This window comes from Esox lucius, chromosome 23 (genome assembly GCF_011004845.1).
Source record: "Esox lucius isolate fEsoLuc1 chromosome 23, fEsoLuc1.pri, whole genome shotgun sequence".
Lineage (NCBI taxonomy): Eukaryota > Metazoa > Chordata > Actinopteri > Esociformes > Esocidae > Esox > Esox lucius.
Window position 1 is genome coordinate 17982138 of NC_047591.1, and position 24375 is coordinate 18006512.

At 40.3% G+C, this 24375-nt stretch overlaps 1 protein-coding gene across 2 annotated transcripts in view; it reads right to left on the reverse strand.

The window, feature by feature from the left end:
• Positions 1 to 21394: 21394 nt before the first annotated feature.
• kcnc2 (potassium voltage-gated channel, Shaw-related subfamily, member 2) overlaps positions 21395 to 24375 on the reverse strand; it is a 51840-nt gene continuing 48859 nt past the window's right edge. For both annotated transcript variants that reach the window (XM_020042608.3, XM_010887278.4), the window contains 2 exons: positions 23771 to 23861; positions 21395 to 22982 (listed from right to left, as the gene is read on the reverse strand). In XM_020042608.3, coding sequence (XP_019898167.2) covers positions 23803 to 23861 — 59 coding nt within the window. In that variant the 3' untranslated portion in view covers positions 21395 to 22982; positions 23771 to 23802. The remainder of the gene's footprint in view (positions 22983 to 23770; positions 23862 to 24375) is intronic.

Genomic DNA, 24375 nt, shown 5'->3' on the forward strand with positions numbered 1-24375 from the left:
TCCTCTACTTATCTAAACATGGGGACCCAGTCCTTTAATCAGTAAGAATACATCAGTTTAAGGAATAACCCTGACGCGCCCAAGCCTCTGCGTGTCTTGGCTCAGTAGCTCTGAAAGGGGTGAAAGAGTGAAACGTGCACCAGTGGGTTGTCAGTGGGCTTGACAGATGGTCCTGCACATACACTGCTGAGGTTTTGACAGAGAAGGCCTTACGCAAGGCAGCATCCTATCTCTTTGACCTGACTGACCAGTTGGGGTTATCTGTGGGAACACTCCATTCATAAGTCCTACATGACGAATGAGGACGGTCAGTTCCTTCTGATTGTACGACACATTCCACGGGACCTTTGTGTACAACATCCCCTGCGGCCATTTTGCTATCCGATGGATGAGTTTGAAATCGTCCTGAAAAGGACCGATTTGTGTGGGTCTTCTTCATATCTGAACGTGCAGTCTGTGAAGGAAAATCAAGGACTTGACTTTCACGTTGTAGCTAAGTTTAACAAGGAAAGCAGTTACAATTCATGGTTGTCTAGACCAAGGGCACAGTAAATACACATTTGTAAACTGCAATTTGATTACTAAAGGGACATTTCACCCCTTTTTGGTGAACCAAATGTTTTCAATATAAAACAAATTACCCAAAGTGTGCAACTAGGACAAATGCAAAAATTAGTGAAGTTCCCATTTAATTACTATATTTCAGTAGACAAAATATTTTTTCACATTTTTTGTTTACGATGGCTGGGTAGGTTTCAAGGACTTTTGACAAAGGAAGTACCACTTATTTTTTATTTTAAAGATGATACAGTGATAGCAAGAAGATATGGGGAGGGGGATGAGTTAAAAGGACAGTTCACAAAATTTGAACCATACTGACTGATAATGGCAGCATTGACCACTAGACCACCCCACGGCATTAAGTCGTTTTTCTTGTGCTTACAGGATATACTATTCTCTAATACAGAAATCCTAAAGACGCATTCCTGGATTTTTATCCAGTGTTGTTGAGACAAAACGGCCCTCCCAAAAATGTGGACTGCATCAAAAATCTAGTGTGTTGGTTTCTCTGTGAATGTCATGCAGAGTAAAATAACATGATTATAAAGGGGAGAGTGAACAGGTTTCCTTGTAGCTCATTACGTTTGTCGCTAATTTGACATGTAGGACAGGACAGGAAAGCATCCATCTCATAACTATAGAGCTTGTTCAGGGCTGTAATCACTGTATCTATTTCTGGCACATAGGCAATACTCTGGCCTTACAAACAGTATATCAGCTCTTATGTTTACAGTCACAAAAGTATTGCTCTAGAGCCAATAGAGTTGGCAATTGAGAAGGTCTAGTGTCTGTATGTCTTAATAAAACGAACCATTGTGCTATCCCAATTTCATATCTTCACACCCAGGGAGTTCACTGAGTCGTGCTCCAAATTGACTGAGCTCACTGTTAAGCCTCTATGCTTCTTTCTGTATTTAGGATGGATGTACAGGAGCTTGGCTATGGCGGTCCCGTGTAAATCCTTCAACGACGTCTGCTAGAGAATTCTGCCGGAAAGGATGAACATGTACCCGCCGTCGTTAAAGTGTAGCCTCTGAGCATTAGTGTGTGTCGCTACTACTCCCCTCTCACGACTCAGATATCTAAACCATTTAGACACCATGAAAGAACCCCACTGCCCCATGTTCAAAAGGCACACTGATCTGAGGAGGAACCTTTTGGGGTCAAGGTATGAGGCTTTGTGTTTGACAAGAATTTGCCATCTTGAAATTAACAGATATTCAAAGCTGGTAGAGTCCTGGCGGAAGGGAACTGTCAGAAAGGATCAATTTAAATGTAATCAAAAGCACAAACCATTTCATCCTAAGGTACTGTATCAATGAGACAAAAAGGCATCGGAAATTACCCAAGCCTTCAGCTATTCAAACAATGAGCCATTTTCTTTGTCAATTCAGGAATCAATTATTTTAGAGGAAGCAATACTATATATTTTTTCATGCATTTTCAGAGTATTTCTATAGATGTTGAAGTTTTTGTTTGGACAATGTACAATCATTTCACAGCTGGAAGTGCGGTGCAGTGATGTACAGCACTAATTCAATGCTATACTGACTCAGACAAAGGTGGTATGGATGATCTCTGGGTCCCTAACATTTAGGGCAAGACTTGGACCAGAAATATATGCCTTTGCCTTGGCATTTCTAATATGTACCCAATTATTTGCTGAATAAATAAAAAAAAAAATGCTAAAAATGGACCAGCGTACCTTGGTATTTGCCTAACTATCCTCATGGCTAGCTATAGTTAATAATTACCTATGATTGGTCCGTCCCTACTTATCATTCATGATAATTACTTATGATTGGTCTGACCCTACTTTTTATTCATAATAATTACCTATAATTGGTCTGTCCCTACTTATTATTCATGATAATTACCTATGATTGGTCTGTCCCTAGTTAAAATTCTCTAAAACATGCAGCCACCCCAGTGGACACTTTGCCATACCACACCCAAACATTTTGGGCAACCCTCCGCAACGCTGAAATCGATTGCGACAGTTGTCAAGCTCACTGTCAAGCATAAAATCACTGAGGGCAACAGGAAAAAAAAAAAAACATATTTAATGGTTAAATAATTTAAGAGTGCTCCAGGAGTACCTATACCTTTTTATTTTTTTAGGTATGTTCACTGAGAACTAATTCTTACTTACTACCACCTCCTGTGGAACTGTTAAAGAGGGAGAAGAGTAGAAAAACAAGCCAAATGGAAATGATCATGATATGATAACTAGCAATTCAGTCAGTTTTCTAAACAGTTATCATCATCATTGGTGGTGTCATGACTGCAGTAGCGTTAATAGTGTTAATAGTAGCAATAGCAGTTGAGTGGATGACAAAGCAGTCACTTGACCCCACACACGCCAACCCACCGCTAACCCACTTAAGAACAATGCACTCACTCTTAAACACATTCAAACATGACAGGCCTCTTTACCATTATGACTAAGAGTACCATGGCTAGGCCTTTGCTCTTGTTTATTTCGTCTTGCGTCTCTCTTGGATGGCTGCCTGTGTTTCCTCACCTCAGGCAGGTTTCAGTAGACGTGTTACGGAATATGATTTTTGTGTCCTACGAGGAAAATTCAGAAGAATGGACCGTTTCTAATAATAATAAAAAAAAGATGGATATACTGTAGGACTATGCTATTTTCCTGGGCTCAGATACAAAGTATATGTAGTGCTCTATGGGCAACCACGGAATTGATGCATGTGTGTGTGCGCGTGTGTGTGTGTGGTGAGAGGGTGGGGGTTGGGGGGGTGGAGTTTGACTCCCATCTTTTTTCCATCGTTTTTTAAAAGTCACTACCAGGTATTTACAGGTGAAAGCGGTGCCAGAGGTACTCCACACTCACACAGTGAAAACCGAAGATGTTTAATTAACCAAAAAACGCTTTTGGAGAGCTGGGGGCTGTGCTCTTATAGTGCACTGCGATAAGAGCACAAACCTGCCACGGTTCTGAAATCACGCCCTGAAGGATTGGCAGCCAAAGGAAACTGACAATCGGAGTGGACCAATAGCCTTGGGGGGAATTTTTTTGTTTAATGCACGCTACCATATCCAGTGTACATTGAGCAAGATACCATATCCAGTGGATTTAAAGCAAGCAGATCAAGCCTGGAAAAGTCTGTTTGCGAAGCCTCACTATGCTTACTGCAGGTCTTGTTTGGCTGTTTATTATTCAGAAAGGGCTGCATTGCTAATTAACTTTTAACAGAGCATAGCGGAAATGCCACCAGCCTTTGGTACATGCAACATACGTCACCACAAGCCTCACATTATCGCCCCCGTATTTGCTTGATAACGTAGTTCTTAACTGAAAGCCACGTCTTAGGCAAAACTCTGAAATGTTTTCAGCAATTGATATTTCGACCAATCAGACAAGCTCCTTTTCCCAACAGAAAGTGATACAGCTAGTGCCAGTTTCTCACCCAGATGTACTGTAAACAACCATTCTCTCATCTATCTCCTCCCTGGTTTACACTGTTGGTGGTTATCTCTGGGTGGGCCACAGTGTGTCCGAACCCTGAAGATGTAAATATATTGATGAACAATGTGGCCTTAGAAGGTCTAAGAGTTGGACACATCTTCTCTTCTTTCTAGTGTTTCCTAGTTGTTTGCTTTGTGAGGTTTTAGGATATCTACATATAAACAGTTGGTGACAACTCCTGATGCAGAACAGGTTTTATGAAATGCATTAAATTGATTCAAGTCTTGGAATAAAATAAAAATATTATAAAGGCATATACAAAGTTGAATGCCCTTCGCATGACATCCTGAAATGCTCAAACATAATACAAGGCGTATGTTATTTATGTCCGTGTGTGTGTTTGTGGAGTGTGTGGGCCCAGAGGTGATGAGAACTGATACTGCGCAACTTTAGAAAACAGTGTTTCCTAAGCTTCTTCACACACTTTGACGCTTAGGTGTCACATACGGTGAGAGCTTTAGGGCTGAAACCTTGGCAAAATGTTACGCATCTCAGAGGTAACAGGATTAATTCTGCCATTAGCCGGGTGACCGCTGCGATGTGTCGAGACTGCAGGCCCTCATCACATCGTCATCAATCATGCCTGCATGCTGGAGCTTCGGGGCTTCATCTAACTAGCGCTGGACAAAACCAGTGCACTGAAATGCAACGGGGGGTAAGACTTTATAATAAGTTCCCTTAAATGCCATGTAACTAAATAACAGAAGTAACAGAATAGTAGTATTAATATGTAACTGCCTGGTTCTTAGGGAATCAGTTCTATTTGACATTTTTATTTGAGTTGTTTGGCAGACTGACTTAGATGTTTGGCGAGTGACATATTGGAGCGATTAGTATTTGATGTGTTGCACACGTCATGAATGTGGGTGATAACGGTTGTTAGTTGTTAGCCTTTATCTAACAAAAATGTTTTTCACAAGAAATGAATTGCCTTTTCGATAAAAAAAGAAATTCATTTTTATTGTATAAATGTTCTATTTAAAATCTATTCTGATTAACTGTTTCTTGTTTTTATATGATAAAATGCCATAAAGAGCCATGGGGTCTGGCAATAGTTGCCTGTCACGATATCCCATACTGTGCTTTGCTACAATATACACAGTATATACTGTATACACAGCATGTTTATACAGTGGGGAGAACAAGTATTTGATACACTGCCGATTTTCAGGTCCTACTTACAAAGCATGTAGAGGTCTGTAGTTTTTATCATAGGTACACTTTAACTATGATAGACGGAATCTAAAACAAAAATCCAGAAAATCACATTGTTTGATTTTTAAATAATTCATTTGCATTTTGGGAAAACCTGCAAAATTGGCAGTGTATCAAATACTTGTTCTCCCCACTGTATATATTTAATCCATTTCAGAATAAGTTAATAAACACATTAAGGGGTCAGAATAAATTCCAAATGTGCTGTACCAAACAGAAAGCAAGCAGTTCTGAAGTGAAATCTTTAAAAACAAAGCCCCAATTTCAAAGTGCCAACAACTCATTAGTGCCAAAACCCAGTTGAACAATAAAAGTTATAATTTTCTTTCACCACCCTGAGACATTAGCAATCACATTTGAAGTGGTTTAAGGCGCTAGTCAATTATCTGCGTAATTTGACATTGAGAACAACCAATAGAAAATAAGAAAAAATGACCATGCTTAATAAAGCATTAAATGACAGACGTGTCAATGACCCGTCTGCATTAGAAAACAATTGTTGATTCTTTGGCCATAGTTGATGTGACCTGTGTCATTGACGCTTGACTCAGATCAATAGCTTTTCAATGTGAATTAACAGACTCTCTGTAATTGGATGGTGAGGTCCATTAAGTGCTGAAGTTCAGAAGAGATTTACCCCAGAGATTTAGAGCTTGTAATTCATAAAATGTATTTGGAGATTCTGAACTTTGTTTGGCTAGAAAACATGTCCCATATACAGTATGCTTAAAATTGCACATTTGTTGAAATTCTGAATTCATCTTCTATGTAGAAAAAACAATCCAATTCTAAGTTATTGTTATTTTCTTAATTGTAATTCCAATATGCCAGCTAATGTAAAATCTGATAGATCATCTTTGAAATATGCACTTCGTTGACTTCAGTAGCAGTGCGTGAGTAAATTTACTGTTAAAGAAAGTGTTGAGTGGCTAATCTGACAGTGAGTATAGTGAGATCAGTTAAGATGACCTGGTATAGTTGGATATCTAACAATTGTTTTTTTATATATTGTACACACAAACTTCACAATATAATAAATATAATCTTCTAGTGTCACTGACACAGTGATGAAACCTACAAACTAATCACAAGAACTGGCCGATGCAGATTTGTGTCAAAATAACAGAGATTACATTCAGATATCAACCTTTAAAAGAGAGTGTTGTCATTTTTTCACAGCAATTTGTCAAGAATTCAAGAAAATCTTTCTAAAGATTAGTCTGCGCTTTTCAGAGGAAGAAAAGGAATTGTTTACATTTCTTTACAAAAGTCAAACTGACAGCCTAACCAACCACAGATACACAACCCCTAGATGGCAGGTCCCACTCAGGTCAGGACTGCAGGCATTGCTACAGTAACATGTCATCATCTCTTTCAAAACCCTTCTGTTTCAAAACCCATCAATGGATAAAAATACTGTATACTCTATATCCACGGTCACAACGCATCAATCTGTTTGGCTTGCATGCTGCTGTCAAATGTTAGATTTTCCTCTTCCTCTGGCCCCCTTCGGACTTTGGCATAACACGAATCAGACCCAGGTTGCAATGAGTTGTTCCTCTGGAAGGAGATCAACATTTGCTACTTAATGATTGAAATGCCTTTTAACACTGCACATTGCCCAGCCCGCCATTCTCTCCAAGCAGTAGAATTATTAAGCAGCTATCAAACACTGGAAACAGTTTTTGAAGGCCCTGGGATAAATTTGGCTTCAAATTAACACTCTTTAGCTATGCAAACCAACGCCTGTTTAACATTTAGTGCAAAAACAAGATGGAACCTTCCCTTAACACCAGGGAATGTATTAAAGGGAATCAAATGTCAATGCCAGGGGAAATGAACGTGAGCAGGGATGAATAACAGCAAGGACTGATTGCCTCGTAGAGCAACAACTCCAAAGAACACTCCAATGTCTTACATACAATTATTAAACATGAAGCTTTTCAAAAAATACAAATAATCATAGCCCTAAGGTGGTTCAGATCTTCAAATTGTTCATATATGTCAATCAACTTGTTCTCAAGAAATCAAAATCTTTGTATATTGTTTGTGTATCAAGGAGCCCCAACGTACTGTATTCCTATCTTCTTCCTAGAACTGCCAAATGTTGCAGTGAAGAAAGCAGGCTGTACCATTCATTTTAAGACCGTTTAAGTGTCTCTCATTCTTCCCCTTAGTCTTATGAGGTTTAAATTTCACTTAAAGGTCCATTGCAGTGGTTTTCTTCTCAACATAAACTAATTACTGGGGAACATTTAAGTAAAAAAAAAAAAAAAAAGCTCACCATACTGTTTTGGACGCTTGTTTTGTGTCTGATGTCCAGCGTCCAATTGTACTCCACACTGCATCCAGAATGGCAGCTAACAGACTAGGTGCAAACTATGAACTGGCAGACAGACTAGGGAAATCTTTTTCTTATTCACCTGTAACATATTTTCCACCTGGAGGCATCTCCCTATGCCAGTAAGCTGTAACTGTTCACTTACACACGTTGACCTCTGGCTCTCCATCACACTCCGCAACCCGAGTAAGCAGGGAACCAGGACATTCAATGCCTGTCTATGAGTGAACAAGGATGTCACTCTCAGAGCGATTGTGTTTCGTTATACTGGAAATAGAGGGCCATCTCGTCTGGCGCCTCACAATCAATAGGCCCTCTAAAGTTTGCATTCATGCCTAGCTGCTCGAATGACACTTGATAAACCCACTCACCTTTTCAAAAGGGATTGGGATTTTAGGGCTATGGTTTCTATCTGTTCATATATTTTCTGTAGAACAGACAAAATACAGCTACTTGAATTTTGACAAAAAATGTATAAAATGATTAACATGTTACGACAAGAGCTGATTTAAAGATGTTACTGTTACTGACAAACATTCCATAGACATCTACTTGTATCTCTCATAATTGGTCCTGGGATTCCCACCCTACACACATGCGAAGGTCACAAGGCACATGCTTCCTTATTGTTTTTCGAATTCCTAAACCAACAGCTTAAGGCAGGGCTGCCTTCTACAGAGCTCCAGTTTTATGCAATGGCCTGCCAATCCATGTTAGAGACACATACCTAACCTAAAACAAATCTCTTCAGCCGTGTCGTCAGCATCTGCCAGGGGCGAACCAGTTGGCTCCCTCCTCCCCACTGGGATCCTCTTACCCCATTACTGGACGGAGTCCCTGGCTTGATCGTTCTCCTCCACACAGTTTCCCCATTGTGGGTGAGATTAAATCCTTCCTGGTTGGCCCCTGGTAACTTTGAATGGGTAGCATTATATAAGCAAAAATGTACAGAAAACGAAAGAGGTAAGGTAAAAACCAACAAGCTTTCTGTTAAACTTTCTTCAAGCCTCTTAAACATTCAAATGTATCTCCACAAAATAAAAGAAATGCTGGCTCTAATCCACTAGCTAATTAACAGCAGTAAAAATGGATTCCGTGAATTACATCTTGCCATCTCTTAATTCTCAATTAAAGATACATTTTCTCACCCACTGACACATGCTCTCCAAAGCGTGTGAAGACATGGATGTTGGCCTTGCCTATTACCACCGCTCCTCATATAGCAATGCCCAGTTGGCCTCAACATACACATTACTTTCCTATTGCTTTCTAATTCAAGAGGCTGCTCTGTTGTTGTTTCTCTGACCTACAATTCACTGGCCCACAGATATTTTAACCTTATTCAGACATGCCTGTACATCTTACAAACTGTTTCACCAATTTCATTCCAGGCCTGATCAGAGGTTTGCGTTTGCGGGACTGAAAAATATTTGTCTCTCACAAAAGGACAATCACTACACAAACATGTTTGATACCATTTTGGATCCAGGAAGTCAATTCGGAGGACATCTATTGTCTGAATAGCTCTGTTTCACACAATCATTTCATCATTGTGAACATAATGCTTGGCTTTGGCGTTGAACGAAATGATAGCCCAGATGGAGTGAGATTAAGATTCATGCGTGCTTTACATTATAGGAGCGGTTGAGGAAAATGACAGCTTAATTGCCCGTTACTTCATAGGGACGATAAATGTTTCACATCCTAGATAACATTCGACGGGGGCTGAAGATGGAGGAATGAGCTGGAATGAGTTTTTCAATAACTTGCAGCGTTCACGGTAGCCACGACGCAATAAATTGCCCCATTTTAATTTAACGTAGTGACAGCCTACTCTTCTGGACGTACCGTAGATTATGGTCTTTTTAGCTGCAGGCTTAGTTGACATTCCAAACCGCACCCTTCCTCATTGTAGTGCACAATCTATAGTGCCCTACACAGGGAATAGTGTGCCATATAGGACATGTTTCAGTGAGTTGTTCTAAAGCATAAGCTGTTAAATCCACTGTATTTTTCACAATTTCCTTCATTTTATTTTTGATGCACTGGAACATAAAAAGGGTAAAAAAAAAAGTTAACCTTTCATTTATAAATTATAATAGAATAGATTCTGTGTTAAGGCAGAGGCCATTTGCTAAAAACAGCCAACCAATTTGACCGCACTTCAACATACCTGTCACTACTACAAATGATCTATATATATTTTTTTAAAACACGTGTTATTGAGATGTTGTATTGAACATTTACTTATTTTTTCAGATAATTCTTTTGCAGGATTTTTTTCATTCCGCATTGATTACAAATATCACTAAAGCAAAGTTAAAACATGATGTTAGATGGTTCCTCACCATTACAATATGGACAAATAGAAACTGCAACCCATGGTTTAGTTCTCATTAAACATTGACTTTAGCCACACTAGCAAAAAACTATGTTGACCTCAGCCTCCAATAACACAAATGTTAGCTAAGGTTAGCTGAAGTTGGTAATCAGATCACAATTTGTGTAGGCCTATAACCTTTCTTCATGGTGAGAAACCATCAGCTGAAATTCTCCTTTAACTATCTTCAGATCATCTTCTTTTATTGCAACCATATTTCTACACCCAAGTAACCTTTTATAAGAGACAAAAATGGCAAGGTCAAGTCAGTGGGGGAGATCCACTCATTCTTGGTTACTTCCCCTTCCCCTTTTGAAAAATCTGCAACCTGTATCTCTAGTTATAAAGCGATACTCTTCACTGTTTGAGACTAAATTTTATGCACTGATGGACACAGCTGAAACAACAATTTTGGAGAACCAGTACCAATGAACTTGCAAGAAAGAGTTAAGACTTTTTTTAAATCCTGCAATTGCTTTATTAGTTCAAGAATAACCCAAACTTAATGTCCAAGGTCTTGTAGTAAACTATTGTAGTAAACTATGTTGTATGGTAGAAATTTTATTCCTAAGTACAATTAAATCATATTGCTTAGTCTAAGTATAATCCTGTAATTTAGTAAGGCCATTGTGTGTTTCGGCTCTGCTTACTTGTACAGGATGTGCCTACAGCAGATAGGAATAGCTTTGGCTAACTTCTCGAGGGCTGTAGGTATCTTGTTGTTGCCGAAGTTCACAAATAAAAATGCATGGGAGGGGGACACAGTGTGCTGTACTGAATATACAGTGGGGAGAACAAGTATTTGGTACACTGCCGATTTAGCAGGTTTTCCTACTTACAAAGCATGTAGAGGTCTGTAATTTTTATCATATGTACCCTAACTGTGAGAGACGGAATCTAAAACAACAATCCAGAAAGTCACCTTTAAATAATTAATTTGCATTTTATTGTATGACATAAGTATTTGATCACCTACCAACCAGTAAGAATTCCAGCTCTCATAGACCTCTTTGTATTTCTTTAAGAAGCCCTCCTGTTCTCCACTCATTACCTGTATTAACTGCACTTGTTTGAACTCATTACCTGAATAAAAGACACCTGTCCACACACAATCAAACAGACTCCAACCTCTCCACAATGGCCAAGACAAGAGAGCTGTGTAAGGACATCAGGGATAAAATTGTAGACCTGCACAAGGCTGGGATGGGCTACAGGACAATAGGCAAGCAGCATGGTGAGTAGGCAACAACTGTTGGCACAATTACTAGAAAATATCTGAATTTCAAGATGGCGGTCAATCTCCCTCAGTCTGGGGCTCCATGCAAGATCTCACCTCGTAGGCCATCAATGATCATGAGGAAGGTGAGGGATCAGCCCAGAACTACACGGCAGGACCTGGTCAATTACATGAAGAGAGCTGGGACCACAGTCTCAAAGAAAACCATTAGTAACACACTACGCGGTCATGGATTAAAATCCTGCAGCGCACGCAAGGTCCCCCTGCTCAAGCCAGCGCATGTCCAGGCCCGTCTGAAGTTTGCCAATGACCATCTGGATGATCCAGAGGAGGAATGGGAGAAGGTCATGTGGTCTGATGAGACAGAAATAGAGCTTTTTGGTCTAAACTCCACTCACCGTGTTTGGAGGAAGAAGAAGGATGAGTACAACCCCAAGAACACCATCCTAACCCTGAGGCATGGGGGTGGAAACATCATTCTTTGGGGATGCTTTTCTGCAAAGGGGACAGGACAACTGCACCGTATTGAGGGGAGGATGGATGGGGCCAGGTATTGCGAGATCTTGGCCAACAACCTCCTTCCCTCAGTAAGAGCATTGGGTTGTGGCTGGGTCTTCTAGCATGACAACGACCCGAAACACACAGCCTGGGCAATGCAATAAAATGTAAATGAATTACTTAAAAATCATACAATGTGATTTTCTGGATTTTTATTTTAGATTCCGTCATTCACAGTTGAAGAGTACCTATAATAAAAAATTAGACTTCTACATGCTTTGTAAGTGGGAAAACCTGCACAATCGGCAGTGTATCAAATACTTGTTCTCCCCACTGTATATAGGCCTGAGCTCAACCTTCAACGGAAACTGTTGACCTGACTCTGCTGAGAGTGCTGTTAATTGCTTGAATAAAGCTTTACTTGTGAAAATAATCTACAGTCTCTGTCCCTTTCCCACTTAGTGATTTCCACAACAATTGTCAATTTATCTGGGACTACGAAAAGCACATACGGTGGTTCTGAAACATTTTCACCCCCCTTGGACTTTACCAAATGTTATTGTGTCACAACCCTAGGATTTGCCCTAGGGCTGCCCTAGGACTTAAGTTGCGTAGCTTGTGGTCTTGTGAGTTCTTCTCTGACTTTTGGAAGACCTGATAGACCGAGATCCCCAGTGATTATCCAGAGAATCTTAGAGCATTGGTGAGTCATTGGGAGTGTTATTTTTCTAAAATCTTTTGTTGGTTCTGTGTTTTATGCTGCCCGTATTCTGTCTTCCTTCCTGTTTGTTTTAATTTGTTTTCCTGTCTGTTTTTAACTGTGTTTAATTAAAAAGTAAAAACAAAACAGGAGAACGTCTGATACACAGTTTTAACCACACCAACAAAGGGTTCTAGTGTTCTTATCTTCTAGAGCCTTGGCGACAAGTTAAGACAAACATATAATAGGTTACAGTAGTTTTATTGTCCCCTCTAAGCATGCTTGGCCGTGCACCTCATCCAGGACTGTCATTGCAGAATAAATTATAACTGATACAAGTCAGTGTGCAGCCTATTTCTTGATATTCTTTACTACAGTAGTTAGTGAGTTTATATTGTTTATAATGGTAACATTGCAGAACTCCACTGCCATTTTTACAGGAATTTCATTTTGCATGCGCCTGCTTGACAAAAGGAGTCTGCTGGCCTGTCTGCTGGCCTGTCTGCTTCACAATAATCTGTGTGTGGCTTGGACCTGAGTGTTGGATCATCCAAGTGCTTGAAGCACTGGCACATTGTATTTTGCTTTAAGATATGTGTAAATCTTTGCCACAGTGGCAACGTTTTGGGAGAGAATACATAAAACCTCCAAACTTGTAGACGTATTCATATTTTATTAAGAGCTTTTCAAGGACTGTTGTACAGATTTAGCAAGAATATGTACCTTTTGAATTTCTGACAACTTACATCAATACGAAACAACAACACACACATACACACCAAATGAACAAATGAAACAAACACGTTGAGTGCATGTCATTTGAACCCACTGCGGTGGACTAGATTAAGCGTGTGAACTTCTTTCGAAAGCGCTGCGCTATCGCAGAGAAAAGATTGTCAATTCCATGAGTTGCTCGTGCAGACACAGGGACCATTTTTATCTCAGCTCTGACCTTGGGAGTGCACCTCATACACATCCCATTCACCATTACGATGCCTGATTTAATCAAGTCAATCGTCTCATAGCAACAGACTATTTTGTGGGGGTGGATTTATGATGCAGGTGCCGTGGTGCACTGTTTCTAATAGGTTGGTGAGGGAAAGTTTTATTAGCCTGTTTGTATGATGATACAGTGGAATGCAGACCATACAATAAGCTACAGTTTCATATCAACAATCTTCTGGATTTGACACACAACATCAGACGGTTCTAGAACATTAACTCAAAACGGAAACAGTGGGACCACATAAATACAGGCTGAGAAAGTGTAACACTACCGAGGAAAACCGTATTAAAATATTTCCCAGAGTGTCTTATCTCTCTAATTAATCGCAGAGTTATAACCCATGACGCCACTTCATGTTAATCTGCAGACAAGCGAACATTTACTGAACATCTTCAAGACATACATTCACCTAAAGGATTATTAGGCACACCATACTAATACTGTGATTGACCCCCTTTCGCCTTCAGAACTGCCTTAATTCTACGTGGCATTGATTCAACAAGGTGCTGAAGGCATTCTTTAGAAATGTTGGCCCATATTGATAGGATAGCATCTTGCAGTTGATGGAGATTTATGGGATGTAAATCCAGGGCACGAAGCTCCCGTTCCAATGCTCAGGTAGGCCGTGGCATTTAAACAATGCCCAATTGGCACTAAGGGGCCTAAAGTGTGCCAAGAAAACATCCCCCACACCATTGCACCACCACCACCAGCCTGCACAGTGGTAACAAGGCATGATGGATCCATGTTCTCATTCTGTTTACGCCAAATTCTGACTCTATCATCTGAATGTCTCAACAGAAATCTAGACTCATCAGAGCAGGCAACATTCTTCCAGTCTTCAACTGTCCAATTTTGGTGAGCTTGTGCAAATTGTAGCCTTTTTATCCGATTTGTAGTGGAGATGAGTGGTACCCGGTGGGGTCTTCTGCTGTTGTAGCCCATCCGCCTCAAGGTTATGGCTTCACAAATGCTTTGCTCCATACCTCGGTTGAAACGAGTGGTTATTTCAGTCAAAGCTGCTCTTCTATCAGCTTGAATCAGTCAGCCCATTCTCCTCTGACCTCTAGCATCAACAAGGCATTTTCGCCCACAGGACTGCTGCATACTGGATGTTTTTCCCTTTTCACACCATTCTTTGTAAACCCTAGAAATGGTTGTGCGTGAAAATCCCAGTAACTGAGCAGATTGTGAAATACTCAGACCGGCCCGTCTGGCACTAACAAACATGCCACGCTCAAAATTGCTTAAATCACCTTTCTTTCCCATTCTGAGATTCAGTTTGGAGTTCAGGAGATTGTCTTGACAAGGACCACACCCCTAAATGCATTGAAGCAACTACCATGTGATTGGTTGATTAGATAATTGCATTAATGAGAAATTGAACAGGTGTTCCTAATAATCCTTTAGGTGAGTGTATACCGTAAGTTTGTGTTGCCAAGATCTTGCTTTCTGAAATTGTGTGGTTACTCAAACTTATGTTGGGAGCTGATGTTTGAAGCTACAAACTAACAGTTGCATTAGTTCAACTTGTTAGAGGGGGATTCCTCTCAACACAGGAATCTTTCTGGACATAGGTCTATGTATAAGGTAAGCTAAGTACAGGTAAGTACAAAAGCCTAACCCTACATATGGAAGACTACACATGCCAAAAGAAAATAGGTAAAACATTTCTCTCTTTCATCTCTGTATTCATGCAAATATTTATAATATATAATATATATATATATATAACTGAGGCCTAAGTGTCATTAAGAGCTGAGCCATGTATTATATTATAAATCAAATCAATCAAATGTATTTATAAAGCCCTTTTTACATCAGCAGTTGTCACAAAGTGCTTTTACAAAACATCTGGCCTTAAACCCCAAGGAGCAAACAACAGTAGTGTTGAATTTCAGTGGCTAGGAAAAACTCCCTAAGAAGGATGAAAGCCCAGTACAGTGACAGCTGAAATTGTCAGGTATCGTCTTGATCAGCAACACAACCAGGTGGACTTTGGACAGGGACAGCAACTGGTCTTTCAAGCCTGGTACTCCCGCAGGTGTGGGCCAGAACCTCATGTCCTCCTAAGTATAAAACGTCAGGAGACAGGGAAAATTTAGAAAATGCATTCTACAAGGATTTATAGTGGAGAAGGAGAACTGAACCTACTCCCCAGCACAATAAAATAGCAGCGTAAGACCTTGGGGCTGAGACAGTGGGGTCCAGTGACACTGTGGCCCTATCCGGGGGAGGCCCCGGACAGGGCCCAACAGGCAAGAAATCAAACCACCCACATTGCCAAGCATCAACCAAAGGGACCCCCACCAACTGCAACCGCCCTGAATGAAGGTCGAGAAATGCCAGTAGAGTACAGACAAAATTGCACAATAAAATAATTATAAAAATGCACGACATGCACAGGAAGATTGGGGCCTTTTTCAGGCTCTAAGATCTTGTGAGTAATATTATCTGCCTCATTAGCCTTGACGTAATACCTCTTCAAAGGTGAAGGTACAGGAAATGTGTGTGCAGATGTTATTTATGAGTGGGTGTGGCTGCAGGTGTTGGAGTGTAAGTATAGGGTTTGTGGGTGGTTTATTAACCTAGTTAGTGCTATAGAAATGCACAAAGGGGGACAAGAGAGCCGCGTCGCCATGTGATAACTAATTGAGAACCATTCGATAATGATCCCTCCTGTCCTGATGGTTTGCACTTTCTCCGACAGTACGGAAGCCACTGCGGGTTTGTTTGCTCGTCGGTGACGTCTCGAAAGGACGCTGCCTCATGTGCATTTCTAGTCCCACTTCCTCTGACTCTGGAATTAGGGACTAGAGTAGAGTAGGTGGAATATCCTTGGCCATTGTAGAAAACAACGGTGAGATCAGCATCAGCATAAAAGAAAAAAAATATCTAAACCTTATGGAGGTTTTGCCAGGCGATTCATTCACATTGGTATTGTGCTTGCTTACTTATATTACATATAAACACCATTCCAGCCATGTGTATATCAGACAATATGCCATGTTATCAAACCAAACATATTTGTGTACCATTCTTTTCCAGAGTATCACCATGATATTTTTGTATACCACACCAAAAAAAGAAAATAAATTCCAGTCTGTCCCAATGCTCAGCTTAATCTACAACTGATGTTTAGCTGAATTTCCTATTTAGCTTAATATGTGGCACATAATTGAAAGCCAATTGCAATTTGGCCACAATGTTTCCATCAAGGAGATTTTACCAGATGTGACTTACTTGTTTTGTTCAGATATTTAGTTTTTTCCTCAACTGATTTTTCTGGGTAATCTCCTAAGAAGCAGAGATTTGTTATTACTGGTCAGTCTGGTCCACTGGTAGAGGTTATTGATTACTGGTCAGTCTGGTCTACTAGAAGAGGTAATTGATTACTAGTCAATCTGGTCTACTAGTAGAGGTTATTGATTACTAAACAGTCTGGTCTATAGTAGAGGTTATTAACTGCTGGCTAATCTTGTCTATAATCAAGGTCACCACAGATTGGTGCTGTTATCAGTTTGATCATAGCAGCAAATCCTTTATTTGATCACGTTTTACTGTATATCAGCAGTTGTCACACAGAGCTAAAGAAAATGATGAGGCACAGTGGCCAGGAACAACCACCTTGTAGGAATTGAAGAAAAAACCTAAAGAGGAACCAGGCAACTTTGCCTCTTTTGACTGTGATTTCGGATGAGAAACGCTGCTCAGACACTGTCAGGACGTGTGGACATCAGCCAACTGGGGATCTTGTTTGATTGGACAACACATCCAGCCAGGCCAAGGAAATAAATGTCACGTTCATAGCAGCTGGCAGGACGTTTCCTACAATTTCTCATCATGCGACGTGATGTGTCATTTGGCCAGTGTCTCTCAACAGAAACGAAGAGTAATGAATGCGAACGCGCCGGCTGATGATGACACGCGTGCACACAGACAAGAGACACAGAGAAGCCACTTATAGGCTCCTGCACTGGGGAATTGTCATTGACATCAGACCCCTTAGCCAGAGTCTCACTTGGGTGTGTTTCTATGGCGACGTGAGGAGGGGCAAGGCTGTGGATAGGCACGATTCTGAAAGCTTAATCTCTGTCGTGCAGCTGCACTTCGGAAACACCGAGACTTGCTCGTCACTGTATCGAGGACCACATGGTTGGCTATTAGCGGAGAACCCTGATTTAGGAGTCGAAATAACAGGCCTACTTGTTATTTTTTTAGCCCTGTTCATACCTGCACCACTGGCATGCATTCCTTCATCAAGACACTGTTCTGATTTTTAATGTTCACACTCATAAAATCTGATCACAATCAGAAAAACATTTCAATGTCAATTTGTTACCAAACCGTCACAGTTTTAGCCGCACAATGTTAGCTAACATTTATTATATTGCAACAGTTTCGCCACGCACATGTTTCTGCTGCAGCTTAGGTCTTTCTGCTGACAGACTATCCTCCCACCTGTGCCAGCCAGTAAAGCTAAAAGAAATATTAAGAATATATAAAATGTTTCTAGGTACTTCAAATAGCAGATGAATTCCATTTTGTGAACTTATAAACTGCAGCCTTCCCCAATTGCTAACCATTATTACATACAATAGTTGTGTTAAATGTTTAGCAAACACAGTACAATAATATACACTCAAAGTTAACCTTTCATTATTTTTGTAACCCCGTTTTACAAGCTGGAAGTCTTTGTTTGAGAGGCAAAACTATGATTGCTTCTGGGGCCGCTGTTTTAGAGGTTAATTAGACCATTACAACCTAATTAACCTCTGACACTTACAAATAAGCCCAAACACAGGCTTCTGGAACATAACAGGAACTTTCTAGAATCTCCATTTTCATAATACTATACATACTGTATATCCAGTCATATTTGGAATAAGGCAGTGACAACATTGACTACTAAGGTTTCCCTGTCAGAGATGTGGTATAGTCTTTCCAACAAGACCTTGGGGTGATGGGTATCAGGGAGAGACACTGAATACTATCAACACTACACATACAAAAAAATGACAACTATATCTATAGCCATGTGTTTCTCCCCACTTGCTGAAATGACTGGGCTGATGTAACAGATACCAGACAATGAATCACATCATAACTGGCGAGCCATTATGGCAATACTCATCTCATCAGTGTTTGGGAGAGCTATAACTCTATGATTACTGTTCTAGTGCATTCCGCCACTCAGCACAAACCACTACACCAAGCCCCTGCGGTTGTCCGCCGAGGCCCCGTCGTCAGTAACCGCAATAAAGAGATTTTCTGTGTCGCGTTCCAAGTATGGAACCTGAAACAATGGTAAAAAAAACGAGAGCCACTCTGCTCCGTGATTTACTTTGCTCCCTGCTCGACTACACTGCTCTCAGCCTGTACCACAGTTATTACACGCCACTTATTAGGATTAAAGCACCACTCTGGATATGAGAGCTTTGGTTCAATGATTTAAACGTGTTCCCGTTCATCAGATGCAAATATCTTTGTTAACCACGACTGGATTGTAGCTGCTCATGACATGTTAGTGTGTTGTGAATATGTCGACCGTCTATCCTGACCCATAACTATGCCACAAATCAATATAGTGTATGAGTCAAATGTTTGTCCTTTTTAACATAGTGATCATATTGGTAGGTGGATTAGTTGACACAGTTGATGTACAATAGGTTGAAAAAAAAAATCATTGTTATTTCCAGCCAGTGAAGTTGCAATAACACTGTTCAACAATTCTTTCCTAAAGCCCACTTTGTCAGACTGAGCATGTCCAGGGCCAAAGAAAGCCTCTTTAAGTTTCTTCATGAAAGAGGCCATATAGAGAGTATTGTACTACTATCATAAATACAAGCTGGAATTACCAAAACACAACTGCAGTTGGTGTTTTAAGTTGATATTTAAAATACTTTTACTGCAAAATTGCATTGTCTTGAAGTGTCCTCATACTCTTCTGACATTCGCAGTATGATCTCCCCCACCCCAAACCACCCTGGACTAGATAATACTATTCTGGTCTGGTTGAGTAAGGGAACGGGAGGGAGCTCCTCTACAAGTCATGTCATTGTTCAAAATTCAGTCTTGTAAATTTTAAAGGCAAGATTCTACATAGTGCACCTTTAAATACATGTAAATTGACTGTCTGGGTAGTTTACAACTTCCACCCAAAAAATCCACATATAAAATTGTCCTCATAATCCATAAGAACAGAAGACTGCACCATCACAGAGGCCAGCTATGTCACCGTACATGAAAAAAAAAGACATGAGACATGCAGCTCAAAAAGCTCCCCTCTTGACGGACAATACCAGTATCCCACAACAATTTACCAAAGAACTGCATCCTTGTTTCAAGTGAATAGAATGGGGTGAAATTCCACTGCATGCAGTGTAAGCTGCACTGAAAGCATTGCTTAAATGGCACAAAACACGCAGTGATTTGAATTTTTCAGTACACCAAGTCCGCTGTTGGAGTAGTGACATCAGAACCGTGATGAAGTCATAAAGTTGATGTTCAAATGATGACGCTTATGAACACAGTGTTGCCACCATTAGTGTGTTCAATTGTTTATATAGTTCAAGGGCAAAGTCACAGAAACATTTTAACTTCGGAAGGGGGTGAGTTATGACACCTCAGTCTGGACCCACCCACCCACCCACCACGGCTGTCTAAAGGATATCTTGATCACTCAGAGCATGGGTTGGTTACATCTTGGGGTATGTGGAGTTCCTCGCCTTTTAAAAAAACACACTTCGATCCCCAGCTGTTTGCATCTCCAAGACACGTCAGCTTCCAGTTTCCATGGTGACGGGTGTAAAGATAGTTGGGATGTCTCAGAGAGGCCGGTGGGGAGGTAGGCTAATTGCTGCCGGACGTGAGCTGGAGACTGAGAGGCAGTACGGATTTGAGAGGAAACACATTTCATTATTAAAAAAAAATGGATGCCATCATTACTGTTGAAAATTGGCCATAGCAGTATAGGAGAAGGAGTACACTAGGGGGCACAGTAAGCCGAATGAAAATGGATCATTGTTCATTTCGTGGATAGGATTAAATAGTGTCACTTGTTAAAAAGACAATTAGCTATCTTACAATAACTATGTTTGTTTGCCACGGCCAATTATCTTGCTGAACAGACTGCCGATCTCCTGTGAAACGTTTTTGTTTTAAAAGGCTTGAAACCAGAAGGCGGCAGCACAGTACCAGCTTCATTCCTGTTTGGCATGTTCGGTTATTTTGCTGGTAGCCAACGCCAACTAGCATTGCTAATGTTCCCAATGTATTTTAAAGCCCTTCTAACCAGATATGACCAGAGAATGCTGGATACAACTTGCAAGCAAGATGACAAAAAGAAATCATAATTCCACACTGCCCACACCCACATTTTTGACTAGGGAAATTACATTAGCTATGTATATTATTACATTATGGCTAACTCCCAAGCTAGCAGAGATCAGCTTGCTACAGACACTGTGCTCACTCCCTGCAGCTAACAAAGGCAGCTGCTTAATGGAATAAAATCCATTGTAATTTATGGATAATGTCTATACCTGGTATTTTGGTCTAAAAGATCCCACTTATAATAACTGTAGGTGTGTTAGCCCCAGTGTCCTGGCAACAGTTCTGATGTGTCCCTCATATCATCCCCGGCTATCAAACGGCTCATTCAGCCCCGGTCTTCCCACTGCAAAAAAATTAATTATAATGAAGTTCCTCTGGGCCAACAGCGTCAGTCAAATGACTAAAATGTAGGTACAGGGTGGGAACTCTTCAGGGTAATCGGTGCTGGCATCAGATCACCCCATCCACTGAGCTGTCAGTAAGCAATTGAATGGTAAATGAATGACAGACAGACTGGTCAGTTTCTGTGTTAGCATCTCCAGCAGAAAACACCAGCAAGCATTTGTGTGAAGAAAAGAAACAACAATGGCTTAAAAGATAAATATGTTTATGTGATTTTCTCACATGGTATTTACTTTTACACTATACAGATTTGTTTTGAATGTGATATGTCTTTGTTTTTCTTTTTTAACAATTTGACAATGTATTTTTAGCATGCACTTCAGAAGGCCAACAAATGGCTCCACAAATACAGACAACTAGAGAACTAGAATTGTTCTCACACTAAAACATACAAAACAGGAACCTGGATCAAATCCCCAATTGACAGTTGTGGACATAATTGAAAGAAGCACAGCATTGGACTACCACAACTTATACAAGTAAACCAAGCAATGTACTCTACAAGAGACACAAAAATACATGTTCTGGATTCCAAAAATAAACACCTTTAAGATTACACTTTTGTCATAGAAGAATAGATACTGAATGGCGCCCCTGTTTAAAGAGTTAAGCAGCAATTTACTACACAGAAAGAATTATGGAGGAGATTGTGGCTTCACTGTTCAGGTTACACCCAACATGAGTATTGTAATCCCCCAATAACTGATCGCCAAAAATTAACCCTCACTACCAAATCAATGCAGGGGTGCTTTAGTATTGTCCTATTACATAGACTGTACTTTAATTTCTTTTTGCAAGTAGCTAAATTCACAGTGCGAAACGGTGCTTTTTGTTTGGGATGAGTATTGCAAATTATATCTGACTTTTGGGCTATATTTGTCAAGGATAACATCTCAACTAGGAACAACTTCTTCATTATATGTGTTAACTGGCAGTAAGAGTTTAAGGAGTTTCATACTGGTTAAATTTTTTCTGCTTAATAACAGTGTTGTATAGATTTTACCCTGGCATTTAAAACACACACATTTAAACGCACACCAGAGCAATGAAATCGAATACACCAAAATTTGTAAGGGAAACTAAAGCTTTGATGTTGATGAAACCATTTTGTCACATTTATTTAATTAATCGCATTTAAGTCTCTCTATACTGTATACAGTATATGCAGAATTAATATATTAATACACTCCATTTTATGAACACAAAGGGCTTCAACGTATACATCCTAAAAACACTTATTGCGAGTTGGGATCCCATGGCCAGTGATTAATACAGAGCTTAAAGCACAACTCGTTCACCTGACTCGCCTTCTAAAGGACAGACGACAGAGAGAGAGAACAGCGTCATGGCCCATGTGCTGTTTCATATTTTTTGTATTAACAAATACAATACCTATACATATGAAGTAGCTGGGTCTTGTTATCCAAGACAATTCCTTTTTTTTTAAATGTTTTTTTTGTGTGTTTGCATGTGTGTGTGTGTGTGTGTGCGCGTGTGTGGCAGCAGACCGCTTTGGTCAGTATCCAGGACAGTGAGAATCCAGGAAAAATACAACATTCCGATATTTTCAGAATATTCCAAATCCCATGTCCAGATGTCCAATATATCCAAGACAGTTCTTGTTGAGTAGACAGAGTCATTGGGTGCCTGGCACTTGACAGTCAACAATCTGTCACGGCTTTCCGGGTTTCGGTAGGTTCAAATCCTTGAGTGACACTGCTGAACCCAATAGGATCCACACACCAATAACTCTTGATAATCCACTAATTGGCTGATGACTTTATATCCCGCCGTCAGTGAAATAGGAAAAGAAAGAGCTGAACAAAATATAAAGCAGGTCACATCTCTAAATATCAGAAATGCATCTTTCTTTGTAATAGTATCTATTATTATATTTTGAACGACATGCAGGTTCATGCTATTTTTATATACAGACATTTGTTTTTCATGTAAATTAATACGTAAATATTGATATATATATATATACAAATCTACAACATTCTAAGAATGTGCAAGTCAATCATTTCAAAGTCTCAATCGGTGCCCAGTTTTGAAATGGGAGGGGGTGATTCAATAATTCTACTCCTGTAGACATATTCAAAGCGCTGGTCGGGAGGCTGGCTTCTGCATTGAGCAAGTGTGAGATGACTCTGACTATGTGCTAGTTGCTTAGCAACTTTACTGTAAGTAGACATAACACTGGAGGTGCACTGCCCAACATTAATGTCCTCTGTCATGCGGCACACCTGTTAGCATCAGTAACAATTAACACGTGTCATAAAATCTCCCATCAGTAATGAATTAAACTTCTTTTAATAAAAGAAAGGCTGGGGTTCGCCGGGACCGTTTCCAGCACCACTAACGTGTGTTTTTACTGTGCATGTGAAATTAATGTCTGTGCACGCACAAATGTCGGTATAAAATCACAAGTCATTATGTGGAGATGGCGGCAGTGGCCGTGGTGTCATTTCCGTGGCTGCAATTGTTGAATTACCCCCTCCTGCACACGCACCCAAACAAAACTCCATTAGCCAGACATGATCGCCAGGGATCAACAGCAGCGTTCAGCAGGCAGCTCGGATGCCATTCAGAACGACATGGTTACCTTTCCACTGGGGCAGTGCCTCCCCCCAGCCATTAAAGAATGCTGCTCTCTGCTTGCGTGAAACCAGTAAAGACAACCTCTTTGCAGTTATCTGTGAGTAAACAATATCAGAGACACTTCAGCTTGGCAACACAGACATTGACATTTAAAGAGTATCACAGGAAAGGAAAATAAACTGTAGCAAACAGGCATAACTCGCATGTGTGTGTGTGTGTTTGTGTGTGTGTGTGGGGGGGGGGGGGTCTGTAATCCAGTGTTTTTGTATTTTCTTTCTTTTCTCCTCCTCTCCCAACAGCCTGCAGATGATGACACAGGATGATGCATGCAGACATGACCAGGGCCAGCCAAGTGGGGGTGACAGGGTGACAGGGAGACAGGTGTGGACGCGTGAGGCAAAGCATTAGTCTGTGACGGGTTCCCCACACAAAAGAAAGTGATGAAAGTCACAGTCAAGTGAAGCTAGAACAAAGTGACATCTTTTTCTTATTCCCTTTTTCATGGAAGCACATATTTTCAAATGATATAAATGTGGCAATTTCTAAACGTCCCTTATTTTATATGTTTTTTTTTTCTTGTTGAATTGCTACTTTCAATTCAATAAGCAT